The 25,415-nt window shown below is 47.7% G+C and overlaps 1 protein-coding gene across 4 annotated transcripts in view; it reads right to left on the reverse strand.

Annotated features, from left to right (window-relative positions):
* The window catches only part of CD4 (CD4 molecule), a 39,809-nt gene extending 22,927 nt beyond the window's left edge, over positions 1 to 16,882 (reverse strand). Inside the window, exons 1-4 of one of the 4 annotated variants that reach the window (XM_082742612.1) lie at positions 16,780 to 16,882; positions 16,053 to 16,157; positions 9,445 to 9,545; positions 9,181 to 9,342 (exon numbers count right to left, since the gene is read on the reverse strand). In XM_082742612.1, the coding sequence (XP_082598738.1) occupies positions 9,181 to 9,342; positions 9,445 to 9,493 (211 nt within the window). In that variant the 5' untranslated portion in view covers positions 9,494 to 9,545; positions 16,053 to 16,157; positions 16,780 to 16,882. Of the gene's footprint in view, positions 1 to 9,180; positions 9,343 to 9,444; positions 9,546 to 16,052; positions 16,158 to 16,761 lie in introns of all 4 variants that reach the window. The other 3 variants (XM_082742613.1, XM_082742614.1, XM_082742615.1) reach the window with 3 other exon arrangements.
* Between the last annotated feature and the right edge of the window lie 8,533 nt (positions 16,883 to 25,415).

Consider the following 25,415-nt stretch of genomic DNA (forward strand, 5'->3'; position numbering starts at 1 on the left):
AGGGGGAGAAATGAGACTTGGACAAATGAAAAAGATTGTGTCTCACCACTAATATATATTTTTAAGATTTTATTTATTTATCTGACAGAGAGAGAGAGAGATCACAAGTAGGGAGAGAGGCAGACAGAGAGAGAGGGGAAAGCAGGCTCCCCACTGAGAAGAGAGCCAGATGCAATCCCAGGATCCTGAGACCATGACCTGAGCCTAAGGTAGAGGCTTAACCCACTAAGTCACCCAGGCACCCCTCACCACTAATATTTATAAAAAGCTTTAGCCATCCGAGCAGGTAATCTTAACTTTTTCCAACTGTTCATTATAAGCTAGTAAGTTTTGCATTATCATACCCATCTCATGGAAGTAACTGAAAATTGCAAACTATAAGGTCTTTGCATCTGTATGGATGTTTACATGTGTCTATATCTATATATATGTGTGGCATTTTCTACCTCCAGATGGAATTGTCAAAATTAATTTGTGGAAGAACTCTATTTAATGGGGCTAAAGAAAATTAAGTGCCTATATGAATTATATATTCCCAAAGTTATTAGAAATGTAGTAAAAATTAAACCAAACACTTTTCAGGTTCACATGATCTGAGGTAATCTTTAGTAATTAAAAGCTAGTTTACAATTGTTGGTTTAATTAAAATAGACATGTCTGTAGAATTATCAACATTAAAAACAGTGCAGGGGTGCCTGGGCGGCTCAGTCAGTTAAGCGTTTGCCTTAGGTTCAGGTCATGGTCTCAGAGTCCTGGGATAGAGCCCCATGTTGCAGGGGCAGGGTAGGTGGGTGGAGAGGTGGAGTGGGGAGGAGAGGGTCTCTGCTCAGTGGGGAGTCTGCTTCTCCCTCTCCCTATTCATGCTTTCTCTCTCTCTCTCTCTCTCTCTCTCTCAAATAAATAAAATCTTTTTTAAAAATTTAAAAATTAAAAAAATAAAAACAGGGGCACCTGGGTGGCTTAGTCATTAAGCGTCTGCCTTCAGCTCAGGTCATGATCCCAGGGTCCTGGGCTCAAGCCCCACATCAGGCTCCCTGCTCAGCAGACAGCCTGCTTCTCTCTCTCCCACTCCCCCTGCTTTTGTTCCCTCTCTCCCTGTGTGTGTCTCTCTCTCTGTCAAATAAATAAAATCTTAAATAAATAAATATAAAAAACAATGCAGACACACAACTTTTATTCTACCTGGGTGAACTAGTCAAATAAGTTCCTGTTATCGCTGTTAAAAAAACTTGTTTGTGGGGCACCTGGTGGCTCAGTCAATAAGGGTCTACCTTTGGCTCAGGTCCTGATCCTAAGGTCCTGAGATCAAGCCCAATATCAGGTTTCAAGCCTGTTTCTCCCTCTCTCACTCCCCCTGCTTGTGTTCCCTCTCTTGTTCTCTCTCTGTCAAACAAATAAATAAAATCTTTATTTAAAAAAAGAAAGCATATATTTCTAGAAACTGTAAAATGTATTTGTACCTCTGCCAAGCCAGAGGTACATCTGTACATCTGAGACTCTTAATCTTACAAAACAATCTGAGGGTTGCTGTGGCGGGAGGTGGAGAGAGGGTGGCTGGGTGATGGATGTTGTGGAGGGTATGTGCTATGGTGAGTGCTGTGAATTGTGTAAGACTGATGATTCACCAACATTTATCCCTGGGCAAATAATATATTATATGTTAATAAAAGTAATTAATTAAAAAAAATAAGGTTGACTTTATGAAGCCAAAAAAAGCCCCTTGAAAAAACTGAGCTGGTACCTTATTCATAAGGTTCCAGCAAAGCAGTCTTTAAAAAAAAGTTTATATGGTCAATCACTATTCATGCAGCACTTATATAAATAATCAGACCAAGTTTAATGCAAACAAATTAGTTTTATTGTGATTATCTTTGATAAAAATGGGGCTAACTATAGAGACAAAAATTATGCTTGCACTTTTGTCCATATTAGATTCAAACCCTATTAATTTTCTTTGAGGTTTTCTTACATACCTGTATATTGCACTGGGTCCTGAATTCTTCTAGAGTCCTCAAATATCTGGCTGCAACTCTCCAAACTAACATTTCCAATTTTCTTTCCTCCTTTTGATTTGGAATCACTGAGAACAAAGACTGCCTTTGAATCTCCTTGGATGGTACTAAATCAGGTCCTCTTTGCTACCCAGATGGCAGCCAAACTTCAGGGACCTGAGCCTTGGGGACATGTCTTACAGCTGAGGAAGTTTCCACCTGCCACCTGGCCCTGTGCACCTTAAAATCTTTTAGCTGGAGACCTCAAAATCAAATTATCTAAGAAGAGGAGTAGCAGACTTTGAGATAAATTGCTCCCACCCAAGAAGCTAGATCAAGACTTCACACTTAGGGGCACCTGGGTGGCTCAGTAGGTTAAAGCCTCTGCCTTCGGCTCAAATCATGATCCCAGGGTCCTGGGATCAAGCCCCGCATTGGGCTCTATGCTTGGCGGGGAGCCTGCTTCTTCCTCTCTCTCTCTCTCTGTCTCTCTGCCTGCCTCTCTGCCTACTTGTGATCTCTCTCTGTCAAATAAATAAATAAAATCTTTAAAAAAAAAAACTTCACACTTAAGCTTAACATGACACTCTTTCTTCCTCTCTTTCCTTTACTCTGGCATTGGCTTGGAAAAATTGGCATTGGCTTGGAGATCATCTGGATCTCCCAGGTCATTGCTAAAGGGGGTAACCCTTCAGCCTGCTGGAATTGTCATAAAAAATTCTGATCTATCCATGACGCTAGAGAGCCCCTGGTCCATTTCCCTGTCTCTGGTGAAAAACCCCAAACCTAGAGAAGAGACAGCAGGCAAGGGTAATCAGAAGAAAACCACCCATGTGGTCTATAGACCCTTAAATTTCACTGGTCTCCATGATAGCCACCTTTCCAGTCCTGAACCACAGACTCAAACATGAATTACCAGTAGGTATCCCTGATTCAAAATTAGCTTGGTAGATCAGTGTTCCCCAGCTAGTATTAAATGCAAATGAGGATACAATCAGGAACTTCCTCACTCTTGAAAATATTACAGAATCCACTATTAAAATAATAGCTGACCAACAAAAATCCTTAGATTCTCTGCCCAAAGTGATTCTTGATAATAAGGCAGACTTTAATTTTCTCTTTGCTGAGCAAAGAAGTGTCTGTACTGGCCAGTACCACCTGCTGAGCCTGGATTCACAGTTCTAGGGAAGCTGAAACTCCGTTACATAACGTCACTGAGCAAGCTACTTGGCTTGAAAAGGTGACTCTTTTAATGGGGTCTTTCTTTTCCTTGTTTGATTTTTATTGGTTTGGGTCTTAGGGATCATGATTTCAAAGTACACTCCAAACACTGGGAATTCTCCTGCTTATAATAATCATAGTAGTCTCCCTGGTGCACTGTATCTTCTTAAAGACTTTACTTTGTTGCTGTTGGTTTTTTTTTTTTTTTTTAATTTTATTTATTTATTTGAGAGAGAGAGAGAAGGCATGAGCAGGGGGAAGGGCAGAGGGAGAGGGAGAACCAAAGTCCCTGCTGAGTGGGGAGTCCAACACAAGCCAGAGCTCAATCCCAGGACCCCAGGATCATGACTTGAGCCAAAGGCAGATGTTTAAGGGACTGAGCCCCCCAGGTGCCTCTCTCTCAAAGGGTTTAGATGCCTTTGAAAATGGATGTCTCCTCTTCCTGTCTCTGTCCAGTGGGAGAAAAGACCTCCATTTTTGGCAAGGAGGTTCTTGCTGTGGCCCCCAGAGGGACGATTCAGACACGCACACGTGTCCACTCTCTGCGTTTGGACATGAAGAAAAGGGCTGGATCTTTATTGATCCAAATAAAGTTTATTGATCCAAATATTTGCTGTTGCTAACCACCAAGCAAATGATCTCCTTAAGACTGGAACATCAGAAAAGGAACAAAAAGAACCACCAACTTCAAAATTGTAAGCCTGAAGTTATAAGCTATGAATGTCACAGAGATTAGGGGGGAGAAGTCATGACCTGTGAGTATCAGACAAAGAATCAACAGAAACTTCAAGAACTTCAGAGCAGGAGCTGGGAGAGCCGCTAATGTCACTCTCAGTTTAGCTGAGAGCTGTGATCAAAGAAGGGAACTGTGAAAAAAGACCCAACAGGACCAAAATGGCGTCAGTTATGCTAACCCCTACATCAGCAAACCAAGACTTCATACCTAACCTAATGCAGTTTCAACTTTTCCCAGCAACATAATCTTTAATGAGTCAATCTGCAATTACCTGGTTGGCTCTAGTGAGGAAATCTGCCTGACAAACCCCTTCTGTCCCCTCAAGCAGGTGACCTTGCCTGAAACAATGCACTCTTTGCTAATAACCTTCCTTTTCCCACCCCTTTTCTGCCTTTAAAAACCTTTCCTCTCTACAGCTCTACAGAGCTCTTTTCTGTTTGTTAGACAGGATGTTGCCCAATTTAGGAATCACTGGAAAAAGCCAAATAGATCTCCGAATTTACTCAGGTGAATTTTGTTTTCAACACACTGGGTATTGTTTGCATGGTTTTAAATGTTTACCATGTACCTGTGTTACTTTTTCAACTCATTTTAATGTTAAAATTAATAAAAAATAAAGCCTCAGCTGAAAGTCTGCCTATTTCAAGCAATTCAGCAGAATAGAATTCTAGGACAAGAAAATCACTTGCAGAGTTTGTGGGAGTGTTCTGAGCTCTGCCCAGGAGTGAAAATTACATAATGGGCATCAGGAGCCCATAGGCCAGGGGAGGACACAAGTTAGTATGATCACAGAGTCTTCTTATTTATTTATTAGATTTTATTTATTTAAGATAGATTTTATTTATTTAAGATAGAGAAAGCACAAGCATGGGGGAGGGGCAGAGGGAGAAGGAGAAGAAGGCTCTCCACTGAGCAGGAAGCCCAGTTCGGGGCTTGATTCCAGGACCCCTTGATCATGACCTGAGCCAAAGGCAGAAGCTTAACTGAGCCACCCAGGTGTCCCCCATAGGGTCCTCTTTAAGAAGCTGTTTGATGAAGAGGACATGGGCAAGCCAAGGGCCGTTAACCTGCTGATTTCTGCTTTGTGTGCCTATATCAGAAAGAGATCAGAGTTTGGGGTTTTTGTTAATTTTAGGGAATGGCTTTGGATCAATAAAGATCCAGCCCCTGGGGTGCCTGGGTGGCTCAGTGGGTCAAGCCTCTGCCTTCGGCTCAGGTCATGATCCCAGGGTCCTGGGATTGAGCCCCACATCGGGCTCTCTGCTCAGCAGGGAGCCTGCCCCCCCAACCTGCCTCTCTGCCTACTTGTGATCTCTATCAAAAAGATAAAGAAAATCTTTAAAAAAAAAAAAAAAGACATTAAAAATAAGATTTAAAACAAGAAAAGCAGGGGTGCCTGGGTGGCTCAGTGGTTTGGGCTGCTGCCTTCGGCTCGGGTCATGATCTCAGGGTCCTGGGATCGAGCCCCGCATCGGGCTCTATGCTCCGCAGGAAGCCTGCTTCCGTCTCTCTCTCTCTCTCTGCCTGCCTCTCTGCCTACTTGTGATCTCTGCCTGTCAAATAAATAAATAAAATCTTTAAAAAAAAATAAAATAAAATAAATTAAAAAAGAAAAGCAGATTTGGTTTAAATAAATAAATAAATAAAGATCCAGCCCAATATTCTCTTTTCTTCATGTCTAAACATGAAAAGTGGACACGGTGGCGGGGTGGGGAGGTGTCTGAATCGTCCCTCTGGGGCCCAGCAAGAACTTCCTTGCCAAAAACGCAGGATTTTTCTCCCAGTGGACGGAGGCAAGAAGAGGAGATGTCCATTTTCTTTTCTTTCTTTCTTTTTTTTTTTAAAGATTTTATTTATTTATTTATTTGAGAGAGAGAGAGACAGAGTGAGAGAGCATGAGAGGGGAGGTCAGAGGGAGAAGCAGACTCTCCATGGAGCTGGGAGCCTGATATGGGACTTGATCCCAGGACTCCGGGATCATGACCTGAGCCAAAGGCAGTCACTCAACCAACTGAACCACCCAGGCACCCGAGAGATGTCCATTCTCAACAGAGGTGCTTTTCTATGCACAGTGGCCAATTCAGTTTTGATTGCACCTAGGATAACTTTCCCCAGGAGAGCCTAGGCCTGAAAGTTGAAAGACCAAAGCTCTAACTCCAGCTCTGCCTTTAACCTGGCACAAACTCTGGGCAGGGACTTCTCCCTGGGCCTCAGTTTCCTCACTAGTAAAGTCAGAGTCCTGGACAAAAGCCAGGTTTCCCAGACTTCAACCATTCACACATCTTCTACATGATTTTGGCCAAATCTACCTATCTTATTAATGTAACATCTTTAAATGCCTTCACATTTTTTAGATTAAATACATTTGTTTTACAAGGACAGTTTAGGAGCACCTGGGTGGCTCAGCCGATTAAGCATCTGACTCTTGATTTTGGCTCAGGTCATGATCTCTGGGTCGTGAGATTGAGGGCCACATCCGGCTTCTGCACTGAGTGTGGCCCCTGCTTAAGATTCTCTCTCTCTCTCTCTCCCTTTCCCTCTGCCCTCTCATCCCTGGCTCATGCTCTCTTTCTTAAAAATAAATAAATAAAAGGAAAGTTGTTACCGCTATAATAAACAGAATGTCTGTAGCATTTGACATAAATGGAAGACAACTATAAAAACACTAAAAAACCAAAAAAAGTTTTTATAATTATCACTTACAGCTAACACTTGAACCTATCAATTAATCTTAATAGCCCTAAAAGAGTGATAGACATTACATAGCTCCTGATGTGATGAAATTGGTAGTACCAAACTCCACCTGTGAGGTATTCTTGTCAAAAAACTACTGGGACACCTGGGTGGCTCAGTCAGTTCAGCACCTGATCAGGTCCTGATCCCAGGGTCCTGGGATTGAGTCCCACATCGGGCTCCTTGCTTGGCGGGTAGCCTGCTTCTCCCTCTGCTTGCCACTCCTCCTGATTGTGTTCCCTCATGCCCTCTCTCTCTCTCTGACAAATAAGTACAATCTTTTTAAAAAAATTAAATGTGAACTTAATCAAGTCTCTAGATTTAAGCACCAATCTAAGGACAATACAAGGGACAGAGGAATGTTAAATCGCACCATGGGAACACAGCCAGTTCCTATTCAAACGTGCAAAATTTCATGAGACAATTGCTTCATTTCTTCAACCAATCAGTGATAAGAGGGAAAAAAATCTGGGGGAGTAAATACATAAACTCAAAGGGATTTAAGGGACATATCAACCAAATATCATGCATAAATTTTTTCTGAATCCTGATTCAAATAATCTAAATGTAAATATAATATGACAGGAAATTGGGAAAATTTGAATACTGCCTGGATATGCATCATCATTAGGGGATTCTTCTTCTTTATTTAAAGGTTTTATTTATTTATTTATTTATTTATTTATTTATTTTTAAAGATTCTGTTCATTTATTTGACAGACAGAGATCACAAGCAGGCAGGGGGGGGGGGGGAGCAGGCTCCTTGCTGAGCAGAGAGCCCGATGTGGGGCTCTATCCCAGGACCCTGGGATCATGACCTGAGCCGAAGGCAGACGCTTTAACCCACTGAGCCACCCAGGTGCCCCTAAAGATTTTATTTATTCATTTGACAGAGAGAGAACACAAGCTGGGGGGACAGCAGGGAAAGGCAGAGGGAGAAGAAGGCTCCCTGCTGAGCGAGGAGCCTGGTATGGGACTAGATCTCAGGACCCCGGGACTATAACCTGAGCAGAAGGCAGATGCCCAACTAAGGGAGGCATCCACACCCTGGATTATTCTTCTTTCTTTTTTTCTTTTTAAAGGTTTTATTTATTTATTTGATAGAGATCACAAGTAGGCAGAGAGGCAGGCAGCGGCAGGGGTGGGGTGGATGGGAAGCAGGCTCCCTGCTGAGCAGAGAGCCCAATTCAGGTCTCAATCCCAGGACCCTGAGATCATGACCTGAGCCAAAGGCAGAGGCTTAACCACTGAACCACCCAGGCACCCCTTATTCTTCATTCTTAATGGGTGACAATGATACTGTGGATATGTTTTTAAGGAGTCATTACTTTGGGGGCACTGGGTGGCTCAGTGGGTTGGGCATCTGCCTTCAGCTCAGGTCACAATGCCAGGGTTCTGGAATCAAGCCCCACATCCGGCTCCCTGTTCGCTGGGGAGCCTGCCTCTCCCTCTCCCTTCTCCCCTGCTCGTGTTCACTCTGTCAAAATAAATAAAATCTTTTTTAAAAAGAGTCATTACATTTTAGGAGGGGAAGAAAAAAAAGAGTCATTACATTTTGGAGATATGTACTAGAGTATTTACAGACTAGATGATACAGTGTTTTGTATTTGCTATAAAATAATGTGGTGGTGGATGTTTGGGGATGTAGATGAAAGGAAACCATTAACTGACCATGAATTGGTAATTGTTGAAGCTGAGTGGGATACATGGGGGTTCATTATCTAATTATTCTACTCTTCTATATGTTACATATAAATTTTTCGTAATTAAAAAGATACTAAAAATAAGCAATGAGGGGCATCTGGTAGGCTCAGCTGGTAAAGTGTATGATGCTTGGTCTTGGGGTTGCGAGTTCAAGCCTTACGTTGAATGTAGAGATTACTTAAAAATAAAATCTTAAAAAAAAAAGTAAAAAATAAAAATGAGCAATGAAGTACAAACAATGATAAATCTAACAAACTTATAAAATAAAAAACATATTTACAAAAACACATTTCATGCTGATGAGGTTTTCTCATATGGTGCTTCATGTTGAAGATTTGAGGCCATACACACAAGAAAGAAGAATTATTTAAAGACGAACATGAGGGCAAACCTGAATGTGACAGTAAAACTCCTTTACTGCAAAATATGTTCCTAAGAAGTATAAAGATCTTAATTCCTCTTTAAAAAGCTAGAAAAAAAATCATTCTGTTGCTTTTTAATGGAAGCAAAAACACATCATCCTAGGTCTGTAGCAATAACATCCATGAACTTACAGGTTTTATATGATCGTTATTTCTCTAATATCTACTAAAATAAGGCCATGGACATTGAGATTCTGAAATTGTAACAGACACAGAGAGCCACTCCGGGGCCACCGCAGGTGGCACAGGAAAACCCTGGACTGGGAGGGCGCACCTGAGCAGTCAACCAGACCCCTCTGGGGATCTCAGAGTTTACCAGGCATGTTCAGTCCATGGTGTCTTCCTCCCTGGACAGGGAGCTGGGCCACCCTACCTGTGATCCAGAAGTTGATCTGACGCCCCAGGATCTTGACCGTGGACTGCATCCAGTTGAAGATTATGTTCTGCCCCACGGAACCACTGCACGGCAGCTCGGCTGTGTCTCCCACCTTCCCCAACACCACTTCTCTCCCCTGAGTGACCACGGGGAGCATCGCTAGGTGGGAAAAAAGGAGCTCAGGCCTCAAGGCCAACCCCTCACCTCTGCATCTTCCAATCAGCCCCTCCTCCCACCGGGACCCCAAGTCTGAGCACTCACCCAACTCCAGCACCAGGAGCAGATGCCTAAGAGCAGCTCCTAGATTCATGGCGGCCTTGCTGAAGCAGGGACCTGGGCCTTCCCCGCACAAAGGGCAGGGCCTAAGGAGACACCAATCATCAGTCAGTAGGCACTTACTGGGCCTAGAGCACAAAGGGATATGAGGGGGTGACAGGCAATCGCACCCACACAGCCCAGCCAGGGACCTAACCACCCATAGGTACCACACAGGGCTGTGGCCAGAGCAGGTTCTCAAAGTGGCCTCAGAAAAGGATTCACAGGGGCGCCTGGGTGGCTCAGTGGGTTAAAGCCTCTGCCTTCAGCTCAGGTCATGATCCCAGGGTCCTGGGATCGAGCCCAGCATCGGGCTCTCTGCTTGGCAGGGAGCTTGCTTCCTCTCTCTCTCAGCCTGCCTCTCTGCCTACTTGTGATATCTGTCTGTGAAATAAGTAAATAAAATCTTAAAAAAAGAGAAAAAAAAGAAAAGAAAAGGATTCACAGAGAAGGTGGCAAACTGGTAGTGACAGAGATAGGGGGCCAGGCCACGCCGTGAAGGTCCTCAAATGCCATGTTGCCATGAGGGGCCATGACCCTAGGCACTGGGGAACCAGTAAAGGACTTTATGTCAAGAAGGACATGATTTGGTGTGCAGAGTAGCTTTTTCAGTGACGGGGGTGGGGGGGGTGGGGGGGACAAGCTGGAGGAGGGCCAAGCACAGGAGGCCAGGTGCTGACCATCCTGGTGAGAGAAGACAGGCCCGAACTGAGACAAGTCAGAACTATGGAAATGTGGAAAAAGACTGTCCTGAGGGGCACGACTGAGGACAAATTCCCAGGACTGGGGGCCAGATACACTGTGAGCGGTGAGGGAGAGAAGGAACGGAGGGTAACTCCCGGCTCACGCTCAGACCAGCCCTGTAAGGCCTCTGAGGGAAAACAGAAAAATAGTTTCAGAGTTGGTTTCTGTGAGTTCCGGAGATGGTGGCGGCTGGGGCGGGGTGGTTGGGGAGTGTAGAAAGGCTCTGAATGAATCCAGCACAATGAGCAGTGTGAGGTTAGAGCTGCGATTCTCTCTCTCTCTCCTTTTTTAAAAGATTTTATTTATTCACTTGAGAGAGATAGAGAGAGAACACCAACAGGGAGGAGAGGTGGAGGGAGAGGGAGAAGCAGACCCCCAGTGAGCAGGGAGCCTGAGATCACGACCCAAGCCGAAGGCAGATACCGAACTGACTGGGCCACCCAGGCACCCAGAGCATCTGTTCTCAAAGTGTGGTCCTGGATCAGCAGCAGCTGTCAAACTTGTTAGAAATGCAAATTCTCAGGCCTCACCCCAGTCCTGCTGAATCAGAGACTGGGGGTGGGGTGGGATGGGGGTTGTCTAGCCTGCTGTGTTTTCACAACGCCCCCCCCCACCCGCCCAGGTGACTGGTGTAGGCTCAAGTGTGCAAACCATAAGTTAGAGGGAAAGGGGGGAAACCCACTGTGCCACAGCTAGGTTAGGCAGCCTGTCAGGGGGCAGGGCCCAGCTCCCAGCTGGGAGTCTGGAGAGCACTCAGGGAGGATGGGGGTGGGATGTGAGAAAGCATCTGAGGCCTGGTTGAGAATCTTGCCAGGGAGGCTAGAAGCTCAGGGCTTTGCTCTGCAGACGACTGGGAGGAACTGCTGAATTTTGAGCAGAGACGGGACAGGGTCTGTGTAGAGCTTTGGGAAGGGGACTAGATGACATGGAGGGAGTGGGGACTGGAGAAAGGCCACCAGATCATGTCTGGAAGGCAGGTGGGAACAGGGCTGGTATCTTTACCCTCCAGGCCCAGACTGCAAGTAGGCCTCAGAGGGGTGGCTGCCTTGGGGGCAGTGTCAGGGTGAACTTGGTCCAAAGCTCGACAAGAGGAGACTGTGTCCAGACCTGTTTCTCTGTCCCTGCCCCGTCTTTGCTGACTGAGCTCTGCAGCTCCCTGCCCACTCCCACAGGCCCCTGCTGATGCCCTCGAGGCCATGTCCACCTTCTATCTCACGGTGAAGTGTTTGGGAAGCTTGATCTCCTCCAAGATAAAGATGAGGGTCCAGCCAGCACCCGCTGGAGCGTCGAGAAGGGATTTGGGGTGTGTTTGGTTAACTTAGATCAAATTGAATTGAATGGAGGAGGGAAAATCACTGACTTTTTTCTGTACTCGACATATTAATTGTGTTACTAAAGTGGATCATTTAAGTATGTGTCTATGCCCACCCTGTCCTGGATGAAGCCAACTCACTCCAATCCATGTTGCCTACTCCTGTGCCCCTGCTCACAATTGCCCTCCCCCTACCCCCTCCCCACACCTGGGCTGTTCTTCAGCCTCCCTGCCCTGCTCTCTACAAGGAGGTTGATCTCTGCAGACTGGCATACAGGCTCCCTTGCTCCCCTGCTACTAGCTGGGGTTGGCCAGTGGGACGCACCCACGAGAGACAGGAGGGTCAGAGAAAGATGTTGGGGTCTTTTCCCTAACTATCTTCCTACTCAGGCCTAATTTCTGGCAATTGCTATACTCCCTCCCTCCCCCTTCTTTTCCCCACACCCTGACTGTAGCTCCTGTCAGGTGGCCCCCCAATCCACAGCTCAAACCCTCCCTAGGTTCCAGAAACATTATTTCACCCTTGCCCCTTCCAGATCCTGCCTGCTGCAGTTAACATCTGGTGCGCCTCCATGTGCTGGCTGATTCCCTCTTGCCACCTCTGGGAAGAACCCCTTTCTGGAGTCTCTTGAGCCATCAGAGGCAGATTCTGTTTCCCGTTGGGCACTGACCCATGACAGGGATGTTGTTCTCAGATGAGTGCTGGGGACATGGACCTCCCAATGAGGATATATATATATCTCCATATATATATAGATATATCAGATATGATATAAAAATGCCATCTCTAGGGGGCGCCTTTGTGGCTCAGTTGGTTCAACGACTGCCTTCAGCTCAGGTCATGATCCTGGAGTTCCCGGATGGAGTCCCTCATCAGGCTCCCTGCTCAGCAGGGAGTTTGCTTCTCTCTCAGACCCTCCCCCATTTCATACTCTCTCTCTCAAATAAATAAATAAAATCTTTAAAAAAAAAAATGCCATCTCTAATCACTCCATCTGCCTGAAAGAGTAATGTCTCAGGGCCTAACATAAGATAGGGACTTGACAGAAATTTTTTTTTTAAGTTTATTTTTTTTTTTTAGTAATCTCTACACCCAACGTGAGACTCAAACTCACGACCCTAAGATTAAAAGTTGCATGATCTTCTACCTGAGCCAGCTAGATGTCTCTGACAGAATTTTTTTTAACCAGGGAGATAGGAAGTGAAGAGATCGAGAAGATTTCCAGAAACAGAGGGTGGAGGCTGCTCAGGAGGGCAGCTGTTTACAAGCTAGCATGGGGCATGCATGGGGTTGCTGAGGGGAGAGAGTGCGCTAAGGTCGCTCTTATGTCTGAGAGTGGTTCCCACTGTCCCCCCTATCCCGGACTTGTCCCCAGCTATGTCCTTGGCGAGCGGAGAGTAAAGGAGTCTCCATTTGGAATATCCCTTCCCTAGGCTCCAAATTCAGTATAGATGCCTGGGGAAGGCTAGGGACACTATTGACCCTCCCCCAGGTGGTGGTCATTTCTTCTTCCTCACACCAGGATCCTTGGATCTGTGCCGAGGGCTCCTTCCCCACCTCCAGTTCCTTGTACTGCCCCAAATCACCCGGGGCTCAGCTCGGTGGAGGAAGCTAAGGGTTTCCAGCTGCTGCTTGCTTTGGTGACTTGGGCTTCCGCTGCCGCCCCAAAGGGCAGGCTTTTGATTCCCACATCCTCATCCTCCCCAGAGGCTCTCTGCCCCAGTACAGTAGCACCCTGTAAGCCATAGCGCCTTAGAGAGGTTGGGAGGGCTTGCTGGTCCCCCAGGCTCTGGCCCCCCCATCTCTCTCTCTCTCTTTCCCTTTGTCTCTTCTTGTTCCTCTGCTCACATCTGTGCATTTCTGTATGTGTGCCTCCCCACACTGATGGCTCCCTTACTGAACTCCCCACGTCTGTACCTCTCTTCCTCATGACCTTGGACGCCAGGAACCAATTCCGGCTCTGTTGGTCTGGCCCGGAGCACCCCTGGCCTCTCTCCTCCTTTTTCATCTCCACCTCCAGCTGCCACTAGCTAGAGCTCCTTCGTGCCAGTAAACAGGCATCCAGGCCTCTGGCAGGAACACAGGCTTTCAACAAGCTTTGATGTGAGGGGAGCCTGCAGAGCACAGCCTGGAGCCGAAGGTGGGTGAGAGGGAGATGTCTACAGGGTGGACCAAGGGAAAAGGACAAGGAGTGCACAGAGGCCCCAAGGGAGAATGAGGGAAGCTGGGAGGGAGAGACCCAGAGCAGCTCGTCAACGGCACCGCTACACTTCTCATAATCCGTGATCCCACGCCAAGCCCAGGGTAGTACAGACCAGGCAGTGTCAGAGGGAAAGGGATGAAGACATTCTGAAAGGCAGCACACATGCCCAGAGCAGGAGACCAAAAGAGAGATCAAAAGGGACCAAGAGAACGGTGAGACCAAAATGGCAACACACATTCGCAAACTCTCTGAGCTCTTGAGGTTCCTGTTCCCCTTGCCCTGGCCCCCCACATGGGATGAGGAGCAAGACTGGGGAGAGGAAGAGGGCACAGCCCCACCACAGCAACAGTGTGTGGTCCCACAGACACTTTCATCTTCTCCCCGGAGCCCCCAGGCAGCCCCTCGAGCCCCGCTGCGGGATGGGCCCCCCACCACATTCACGCTCTCTACTGTCTTCGTTTACAGTTCCTAGAGACTGTGACCCTCTAAGGGACCCTTGTGGTTCAGTGGCTGCAACCTCCGCCATCCTCTCCTTTGCCTCAGACGCCCACGTGGGGGGTGCTGTGCCCTCCTTCCTTCCTTCCCCTCTATCCCCCAAAAGGTGTGGAACAGAGCTCAACCTTAGAGCCCTGCAAACCCAGGCCCCCGTCTGCCCCTTTCCCATCACCCACCCTCATCAAAGTTATTTCATTCAACATTTGTTGAGTGTCCAAAATGTGCAAGACCCTTGGTCTACCAAACTCCCTTGTTGCCACCACCTCACCATTATGGCCCGGGGTCAGGGCCTAAGCCGCTACAGCCCTTCTGCCTAGAACCAGTTGGTCGGGGGGAGTTTTATTTCTTCTACACAAGTGCCCCCCAAGTGAAAGGGGGAAATCATGTTGGGAGTTCTCTCTGATCCTGTCCTCGGGGAACTCCTTCATCCGAGGTTATGAAGGCGGCCATTTTGTACGAGCCCACAGAATCTAACACAGCATGAGAAATTATTTATCAAAATATGAAACGGGGTTATCTCCCCCATCAGGTTCTACTGTCAGCCTCACCCCTAAAAATTTGCCCCACAAGAAAGGGACTTTCAGGAAGAGCTATCCCACCCAGAGCAAAATGTTTGAATTAGTGATAGTGGGGCCTTTCTATTTTGAGGAATCTGACCATACCAAGAAGGTCCCTCTCCCAGAGAAGGTCCTTCTCCCAGAATATGTCTAGAAGGGAAGGCTGAGAACACCTGGGGGACAGCGCTGCAAGGCCATGGACGTCTTAGAAGAGGGAAAAGGACAAAGAGGGTGGAGGTGGGTGGTGGGATTATACAAGACATTCCATCTTGAGGGGTATCACCTCCTGCATCCCCCCACACCACACCAAGCTCAGGAAGGACCTGCAGATCCTTTTCTAAACTGCCTTGCCTCCTTTTCTAGAGCAGCTGAGACATCTAAAACTTTCTTAGAAGCCGTTTTTCTAATGACGTATTTACCTAAGAATGTGTATCTATCATGTTTACAGCATTGCATATCTAAGAGCTCAGTTTTAACCTTTTCAGATAATTTCGTTAATCATGAGCTTTAAGCTCATTAAAACGAAAGCACCCTTAGACATATTGTTCAAAAATCCTAAAAATGCCCCAAGTTAGACAAAAATGTACAAACAAATATAAGCAGAAAAGATAGGTAAAGGAACCTACCTCAGTTATAGGGCTTATGACATGCTGCAAACAAATATGGTTTCTGGTGTGAATTTCTGGCAATGGCGTCATTGGGAAAATTGATCTGGGGAGACTCGTTTCTAGACTAGATTTCACTTGTCCTTCTATTTTCTTGCTTTTTCCTTTGTTTCCCCTTTTCGTTTAATTTTTTTGTGGGCATCCTTCCTCCTTAATACACATTTATTCTTTCTATTCGTTTCGCACCCCTCCTTCTCTCTTTTCTCGCTCTTTCCCCTCTTCCTAGCCTCTTCTCCTCCATGGCCCCTTACCTAGTTGCCTCCCACTGCCTTTCTCAGCCTGGGTGGCCTCCAGTATCCGTGCCTTCTCTGACCTTACGATCTAGCTCAGCGCCACTCTGAGGAGCACCTTCTGCTCCAGGCACTGAGCCATGCGCAGGGGGATGTGGAGAGAAGTTCGCCATAGTCCCCAGCCTCTTGAAACTCACAGTTCACTTAGTGTGAAACACAGAAGAAGATGACCAGAGTGGTAGGCAGAGAACTGAGAGTCCAGAACATTCCAAAACGCATCTGCTGTCATGTTCTCCTCCCCTTCCCAGACCCTTGGAAAGAAATGAAGCTGACCGAATCCATCTTACCTTGGGACTTGTGTCTTCCCTTCCTTCTGCTTCTCACACAGGTGTGTCTATGTGAAGGCTGGGAGTGTGCGGCCAGGAGCCCCCTGAGGAGAGTGCTTGTTACTTCTGCAGAGACATATGTAAACGAAGAGACAGGAAGCCTGGTGGTGAGGCTCCTCCACACCCCAGGCCTGGGCCAACCCCCAACGTCACCATCTGGGGCTGGGGTCCCCACCCCCCTGCCTCTCAGGGAAGATGTCAAAGTGAAAATGCCAAAGTCAAGGGAAAAAGTTGAGCAGAACCAGACTGGAGTTCAGAGTGTCACTGAACTTGTTGCATAACAAGAAAAAAGATGGGTTTGATGACACTGCAGTTTGGTTTGGGCTTCAAAGGAAGAAGTGAGAGGGAGGTGGGGGACACATGAGGGCATTTGGTAAGCCCCAAGCAGCCCCTGACTCCAGAGTCTTGAGGGCATTTGTTCAGCGGGGAGGGACAGGAGGCATTACTGGTGGCCCAGCGTGGCAGAGAGGGCCTAGACTGAGACCTGCAGATTGACGCCCAGAGTGACAATGGACCAGACCCTTTTCCTCCAGCCCTTCATCTCTGGCCAGCCCTCCAGTGTTTCTCTAGCCCAGGTCTCTCTCAGGCTCCAGATGTGTAGATCTATCTGCCCATCGGGCATCTCCACTTGGACGCTCCCCGCACAGCAAACCCAACGTGTCCCACGCGCCGCTTCTCATCGGCTTACCACCTCCTTCTAGACCTCCTTCTCCTGCAAGTCCCTGCCCAGCTAGGGCTTTGCCACCTCCCAGCTGCTCAGGCCAGATCAACTGCGTGTACTCTCAGACTCCTTCACCCAACCCCTCCCACGTGTTTATTTGCCGTTTCCTGTGGATGTTACCTTCGAACTCTCTCAGAAGTCTTTCCAAGTCTCTCTGCTCCACTACCACCGTTCCATCCATTCCGACCCCAGGCGCCTTCCCCATCCTGTGCCAGGACGACAGGCCCGGCCTCCTCACTGGTCTCCTGGCCTCCCCATTCTGTCATCCTCTAAGCCATCCTCCACCAGCAGCCTGAGCGCTGGTACCCTCAGTGCTCTTTAAAGGTGCCCATGCGACCGCGCCCTTTCCCTCCCAGGAAAAGAGCAGCTAGTTGAGCTCCCAACTCCAACAATTCACACAGACATTTCTACCGGAGACACCCTTGTGAATCATTTGCGGCAGAAAGGCATCGTGCTGCTTCTCGTTTTATAACACGGTGTACTCAACGTTTGAGATGTAATAACATTAATATTCACTGCTTCATCAAAGGCATTCTTAAGTGCAAGTGGCATTAATATTTGTATTCTTTTTTTACTGCAAGGGCCTGGCGGTAAAGAACATAATGACAAGCCTGGTTTGGCTCCGCTGCCTTGATTTGTGCTAAGGCAGCAGTCTAACCCAGATTGTTTTTGCAACATCATTGCAATGTCAACATAGTGACAAAAGCCAACAACGTCTTACTGTTTTTATGAAGGTAGACTGACCTCAAACTCTCCCTGAAAGGGTCTCGGGGACCCCTCCCTCCATGGGCCATACTTTGAGAACCACTAACCGAGGAAACTGTTGTTCATTCTTCAGATCTTCACTATTTCTCGGCAAAGACTTTCAGTTGTCCCCAAAATGTTGTCTCTTTCCTCTTTAGTAATAGGACGCTCCCTTCTTTAGCTGAGCTCATGGCTGCCCAGATTTAATGTCTAGTGGATCCCAGCCTCCCTTGCAACTGGATGTGGCTAAATGACTCAATTTTGGTTAATGGATATAAGTGCAAGTGTTCATTGCAAGCTCTAGGGCGATCCTTTACAGAGAGGGTGTGTGTCCTTCTCAGGGTTCCTCCCATTCCTGGGCACCTGCTTACAGCCTACCTGCTTTTCTCACTTACATTACCTCGCAGGTCCTAATGGGCATTTAAGTTTCTAACCTCTGATCTAAGCCAGTTCTGCCCGTTTCATTCATATATTCAACAAGCTGTGTTATTTTTGTTTTTGTTTTAAGATTTTATTTTTAAGTAATCTCTGCACCCAAAGTGGGGCTCAAACCCACAACCCTGAGATCAAGAGTCACAAGCTCTACCGACGGAGCCAGCCAGGCCTCCACATTCAAGTGTCTTCTAGGCACAAGGCCCTCTGTGGGTGCTGGGGATGTAATAAGTAAGCTAGATGTGGTCACTGCTCCAGCCTCCTTAGACACTAAACAATTAATAATGGCATCACAATTGGACACATGCTACAAAAGAGAATCCCAGAGTGCTGGGATCTTATTATAGGGAGCCTTATTTCAACTGGGAGATCAAGAAAGGCTTCCCTGCCAAGCGTGTATCGGGGAGCATTGGGCTCTGCAGCAAGTGAAAGAAAAGTCAACATAATAGAAGCTTAACTGAGACTGAAGGTGATTTCTTTTTTTTTTTTTTTAAGATTTTATTTATTTGGGGTGCCTGGGTGGCTCAGTGGGTTAGGGCCTCTGCCTTCGGCTCAGGTCATGATCCCAGGGTCCTGGGATCGAGCCCCACATGAGGCTCTCTGCTCTGCTGGGAGCCTGCTTCTTGCTCTCTCTCTCTCTCTCTGCCTGCCTCTCTGCCTACTTGTGATCTCTCTCTGTCAAATAAATAAATAAAATCTTAAAAAAAAAAGATTTTATTTATTTATTTGAGAGAGAGACAGTGAGAGAGAGCATGAAAGAGGAAAAGGTCAGAGGATGAAGCAGACTCCCCATGGAGCTGGGAGCTGGACTCACAGATCATGACCTGAGCTGAAGGCAGTTCCTTAACCAACTGAGCCACCCAGGTGCCCTGAAGATGATTTCTTACCTGAAAGAAGTCTGGAGGCAGGTGCTTCAGAGGTAAGGGAGGCACGGGAGCACGCCACACACCCCCACCCCGCACCCTGCAGCAGGATTTCCAGAATTTCTGGACCTTGTTGCTTCGGATATCCTCTGCACATGACCCTTCGTCTCAAGCTCCCTGGTTGAAACCAGGTTCCGTTCATAAGGTAAGATGGACCAGTACCCCATGCTTCCTCTCCCTTGCAAACACTCGTCCAGGTGTAGTCGTTATGAAATTACTGTTTAGTGTCTCTCTGGCAGGCTCAAGCGGTGACCATGTCTGTCTGTCTGTCTGTCTTAGCACCCAGCAGAGTGCTTGGACCTGGTAGACCCTTATTACTATTGAATCCTTTATTGAACATATTGACGGGCGCCTGGATGGCTCTGTTGGTGAAACGTCTAACTCCTGATTTCAGCTCAGGTCATGATCTGAGTGTCCTGGGATTGAGCCCCACATTGGGCTCTGTGCTGAGCATGGAAACTGCTTAAGATTCTCTCCCTCCATCCCCACACTAACCCCTACTCGGACATGAGGGTGCACTCTCTCTTTTAAAAAGAAATTAAGGGGTGCCTGGGTGGCTCAGAGGGTTAAAGCCTCTACCTTCGGCTCAGGTCATGATCTCAGGGTCCTAGGATTGAGCACCACATCAGGCTCTCTGCTCAGCAGAGAGCTGGATTCCTCCTCTCTCTTTGTCTACCTCTGCCTACTTGTGATCTCTGTCAAATAAATAAAATCTTTAAAAAAAAAAGAAATTAAATTGTGTTGATATTTATTGGTATTCAATATGTTGTGCTAAAATATGCCTACTGCGAAATTTACCATTTTAAAACCATTTAAAACCGCCTGGGTGGCTCAGTGGGTTAAGCCTCTGCCTTCGGATCAGGTCATGATCTCAGGGTTCTGGGATCGAGCCCAGTTGGGCTCTCTGCTCAGCAGGGAGCCTGCTTCTCTTCCTCTTTCTCTGCCCGCCTCTCTGCCTACTTGTGATCTCTCTCTCTCTATCAAATAAATAAATAAAATATTTTTTAAAAATAAATAAAAAATAAAACCATTTGGAAGCCTATGGTTCTGTGGCATTAAATACATTCATGTTATTAGGCGGCCATCACCACCATCCATCTCCAGAACTTCTTCATCCTCCCCAAATGAAGCTCTGTACCCTTTAAACACTTACTGCCCATCCCCCTCCTCCAGCCCCAGCTGTTGAATATGTTATTCTTATTTTATTTTATTTTATTTTATTTTGTAAAAAGAATTTATTGGATGCCTGGGTGGGTCAGTCAATTAAGCTACTGCCTTCAGCTCAGGTCATGATCCCAGGATCTTGGGATCGAGTTCCGAACTGGGTTCCCTGCTCAGTGGGGAGCCTGCCTCTCCCTCTCCCTCTGCCTGCTGCTCCCTCTGCTGTGTGCTCTCTCTGTCAAATAAATAAAAATCTTTAAAAAATAATAAAATAAAAAAAGAGTTTATTTATTTGAGAGATTTATTTACTGAGAGAGAGCTCAAAAGCAGAGGGAGAGGCAGAGGCAGAGGCAGGCTCCTTGATGATTAGGGAGCCCGACACAGGGCTCGATCCCAGGACCCTGAGATCATGACCTGAGCCAAAGGCAGACGCTTAACGGACTGAGCCACCCAAGTGCTCCTATTTCTTTGATTTGATTTAAATTCCTATTGAATACTTTTTGAATGAATGAATAAATGAATGGAAAGCCAAGTATAAGGATCACAAAATCAAATGACTACTACAGGAGCCTGCTAGGTAACATGAGTGAGAAATTAGGCTGGCGTAAACAGTAGGGAGGGGTGGGGAAGGAGGTGCATCAGCTGGAGGGAATGCACCTTTTAATGAGGGCAGCTCCTGAGCACACAGCTCCAGCTGAGATGATAGGAGAGCTACGCCAGAACATGAACCCAGACTTGCCTGCCTGTTCTACCAAACTTTCAAGGAAAGGTGGAATACCAAACATTTATATGATATCCCCTAATTTTAATGTTGGCAGCTAATTGTTCTTGCCCTGATTGAGTCAAACAAAGCATTCCAAAGGGCTGAATCTAGCTAGATTCTCAGGAGTTAACAGGCCCCAAGGACCTGGCTGGCCCTCCCTCTGGGATTTCCAAACAGGAGGAGAGAGGAAATTTCTGCTGAGCAGTTAGGACTGCTGTGTACTTTATATGGTTGTGCATTTTGTTTAATTCTTATGACAATAATGGGACATATGTGCTCTTCTCCAGATCACACAGATAAAGAAAGTGATGCTCGAACAGTTTAAGAGCTAGCAACCATATTGGTAGAACTGGGATTCCAACTCAGCTGCTGGAGACCCAGCCCTTGATGATTTCCCCCCACCCCGGCCCCCACCACCTCCCCTCTGCATTAAGAAAGGCCAACTAATTAATTAATTAAAAAAAAGGAAGGCCAGGCTGACGGCTAAGAGAAGTCTTCTCCCACGGTGACAGAGGAGTATGAGGCTGACAAGCCCGTCTGGGGCCTTCTGAGGCTTCGCACTGCTGTGATCCCTCCCATTGACTGGGGGATTTTCCCGTTCCAAGTACTTTCACATACATTAGCACATGTCAAGCATTTTTGGTAGGTATTACTGTCCCCCTTTTATGGAAGAAGAAACTGAAGTGAAGCTGTTTGCTCCATCACAAACCTGTAAGCATGGAGAATGGGGATTTCCAGAAGCCTCCTGCTTCCTGGTAGAGAGCTACTTTTGCTGGGTGCGTTTTGTCTCCAGGCTGGAGGAGGGGAAGGAGCCCAAGATGGGAGAAAGGAGAAAGATGGGGAGAAGAGCGAAGCCCACTTGGTGACCTGCTGATGGGGTGTCAGGGACCAGGCTGTTGGAGAAGGGGTACGGCAACCTGTGGAGTAGGGAGTTGGAAGCCCCAGGTGCAGGCTTGTGGTGGCCTCTTTACCAGAATCTTCTGCAGCTGCAATGACACCCTCTGTGAAAGGGGTTGGGGGTAGGGCTTGGAGATGGGGGAGGTGGGGGAGGGGGTGATCAAGGCTATTGTTTGGGAAGCAGAGTCTTAGAGGGCTGACCCACCTCCACCCCAGCCATATTGTCCCTAACTCCCGGACCACATTTGGCAACTCAGAGGGAGGCTTCTGGGCCTCTTGCCTCCCATAGGAGGTTGGAGCAGGCAAATTTCAGAGCTTGGCCTGGGCTCAGCCAGTTGGCACCTGCAGCCCTTGGAGAAACTGTCAGCCACAGCAGCTAGAAGCCATGCCTGCCCCAACCCCACTCCTTCAAAGTCAGGGGCGCACTGGCAAATGTGATCTGAATGAGCACAATATGGCCTCTTGCCTGACACACTTGACTTGGCAAGACCCTGAAATTCGTTTGGCTTCCAGAAACTCTGGCCGTAGACAGTAGAAGAGGCTATCAGCCCCATTGCAGAGCTAGGGATGGAGCAACTCAGAGATGCTCCTTCTCCTCATCTGGCCCCTCTCCCTTTCAGGTACTGTTGCCCCATGAGAGACAAGCTATCAAGCTATCATAAGCAAGATGGCCCCCAGTGATTCTTGCTACTTCCAATTCACACCGTGTGTTGTCCCCTCCCATATTGTACAGCACTGGTCTGTGTGACCAATTGACTAGGGCAGAAGTGATGGTATATCCCTTTCTTGATGAGGTTGTGAAGACTTGATAGCTTTCTTCTTGGCCACTTTCTCCCCCCGAGGAAGCCAGTTGCTATGTCGTGGGCAGCCTTATGGAGAGGCCCACTCAGGGAGGAACTCCACCCTCTGACCAGCCACCACCCGAGAAAACCTTTTTGGAAACAGATCCTCCACCTTGGCCAAATGTTCAGATGACCACAGCCCTGGGCCACATCTTAGCAGCCTCACAAGAAACCCTGTACCAGAAGCACCCCACTAAGCTGCTCTTAGCTTCCTGACAGTGTGAGATCATATATTTATTGTTTTAAATTACTGACTTTTGGGGTAACTTTTATGTGGCAATAGAGCACCTATTGTTTTAACTTCATTTTTTAAAAGATTTTATTTATTTACTTATTGGGGTGCCTGGGTGGCTCAGAGGGTTAAGCCTCTGCTTTCAGCTCAGGTCATGATCTCAGAGTCCTGGGATCAAGCTCCGCATTGGGCTCTCTGCTCAGCAGGGAGCCTGCTTCCTCCTCTCTCTCTGCCTGCCTCTCTGCCTACTTGTAATCTCTCTCTCTGTCCAATAAATAAATAAAATCTTTTTAAAAGTAAAATAAATAAATAAAGATTTTATATTTATTATTATTTTATATTTAAATATAAAGATATTTATTTATTTGGTTGGTTGGTTTTTTGTTTATTTATTTGATTGAGAGCCAGAGAGAGCTAGAAAGCACAAGTAGGGTGGGGGTGGGGTGGGAATGGCAGAGAGAGGAGAAGCAGGCTCCCAGCTGAGCAAGGAACTGGGATCATGACCTGAGCTTAACCACTGTGCCACCCAAGCACACTGCTTCCTTCCTTTTTAACAAGGGTTTAAGATGATCCTCCACCCCAGCCCCCACTGAAGTTTCCTGAGCTCCCTGCCTCCTTCATGTCCCTTCCCCTCCAGGACCCCAACGTGCAACACTGGTTTGCCAATGAACTTGGAGATGCAAGATAAATTCAGCTAGCTCCCTGGGGGGTCTTAAGCCGACAGTAAAAGAGTCTGAGGTTATCCTGCCAGATGGGGAGTGGAGCTTTGTGGGGAAAGGGGAGGAGCAGAAATGTGTCACCCCTAGGAGAGACCCCACAGAGGAAGAGGTAAGAATGAAAGAATGAAAGGAGGAGCCCTATATACCCAAGCCCCATGCCCTTTCCCCTTCGACCCTTTGCTCTTTTTCTTAGTGGGTAGAGGAACCAGGTGGCCTTTTATTCTGCCTTTGTCCCCTCCCTGTTCCCTTGGTTCAGGAACATGGGGAAGTCCCCACATAAATGATGGTGAATGCTTGATCTCATCAGCCCAAAGGGCATAGGTTGTTACCCAGTAGAGAGGAAAATTGCCACCCACAGAACTTTCCAGGAAACCCCTGGAAAGGGGGCTTCCACCATACCCTAAGGAGAGCAGGGTCACAGGGCAGACCTGAGGTGTCTCCTCAGCCACTGTCCCCAGCCCACAGCAAAGGGTGGGAATGATGCTTTCGAGGCTTCTCGAAGGAACTTCAGGACCTAACCTTACAGCGTGATGATCTCTGGTGAGTGTCAGAGCCTCTCTCTGTGCCACTGTTTCTGTGACAAGGCAACGGTTACCACCATCCTAAGGCTCGGAAACTCAGGCTGTTTTAAATGGTTCATTACTCAGGCTTCAGAGGGTGCCCCTCACCCTCTAAGGTTCTGCCCAGAACAGAGGTATCCCTCTGTCCCCAAGTCTCGGGCCACTGTGTCTCCACAGGGATAACTTCAGCCTCCTGTTTTGTGTCACTGGACACGTGGCACCCAGGCGCAGTGGGACACCTAGCAGGGTCTTTGCCATAGCGCGTGTACATGACACCTTGTGCCCCCACTCCTGCAGGCTCACTCCCACTCCCTACGAGTCTTTGTTTCCTCCTGTCCAGGGTTAAAATGCCCTGGCAGAGCTGTGTGCTGCTGAGCCCTGCATGTATCACAGAGGGACCTCTAGGTTCCTGGGGGTGGGGGGCTGCTGGGGGCCCGAGGCTGTGTGTGCCTTCTGCAGAAGGACAGCTCAGGTGAATGCTCTCTCCAAGACAGAGACAGACAATGAGGGAGGCAGGCAGGCTCATGGGGGCTTCTGTACCCTTCCTGGCATGACCAGGACCCGCCGGCTTCCTCTTTCACAAATGGATGATCAGACAAACAAATCATATGCACGGGGCACCTCGGTTTTCAAAGCCCTTTGACCATCAAATACTCACAGCAACCCGTTTTCATGGGTTATTGTCATTATTCCGTATAATAGGAGGAAACAGAGGCTGAGGAGATCAGCAGAGACAGGATCAGAAGCCAGGTCTCTGGACTCCTAAAGCTACACCATCGCCAGCAGTCTTGATGGCCATTTTTCTCCCCACATGGGACCTTTGTTCACAGCACTCCCCTTTGTCAGATTCGGGTCATAACCTTCCCAGGGCCGGGGCTCTGTGTCCTGAGGTGGGCATGGTTCAGTCCCTCTCCTGGAAAGTGCCCCAGCTAGGTGACTGTGGCTTGGTGCACACACTACGCAGATCGTAGAAAGTGAACCCCGCCGAGGTGGTGCCTGCATGCAGGGATTGGGGCCTGTCTGGACCACTTGGACTGTTCATGTCCTCCAACCTGCCCCCGCCTGCTCAGCGACCTCCCATGCTATGATAAGCAGTGACCACCGGGTGGCAGTGTGTTCTCGTGCCTGGGACCGGACAAGTTGTCCAGAGCCAAGGATCATGGGGGTGGGGAGGAGGCAAGCAGGAACCTCAGCCAGCTGCCCAGAAAGGTTGCAAGACCTGATCCCCTGGAGGACATGACATAGCAGGGCTCCTCCGTGTGTGTGTGCACGCGCACGCACGCGCGTGCACTGCAGCAAAAGGGCCAAGGACAATGTGAAATGGAGCCAA

Source organism: Mustela nivalis (genome assembly GCF_964662115.1).
Source record: "Mustela nivalis genome assembly, chromosome: 7".
Lineage (NCBI taxonomy): Eukaryota > Metazoa > Chordata > Mammalia > Carnivora > Mustelidae > Mustela > Mustela nivalis.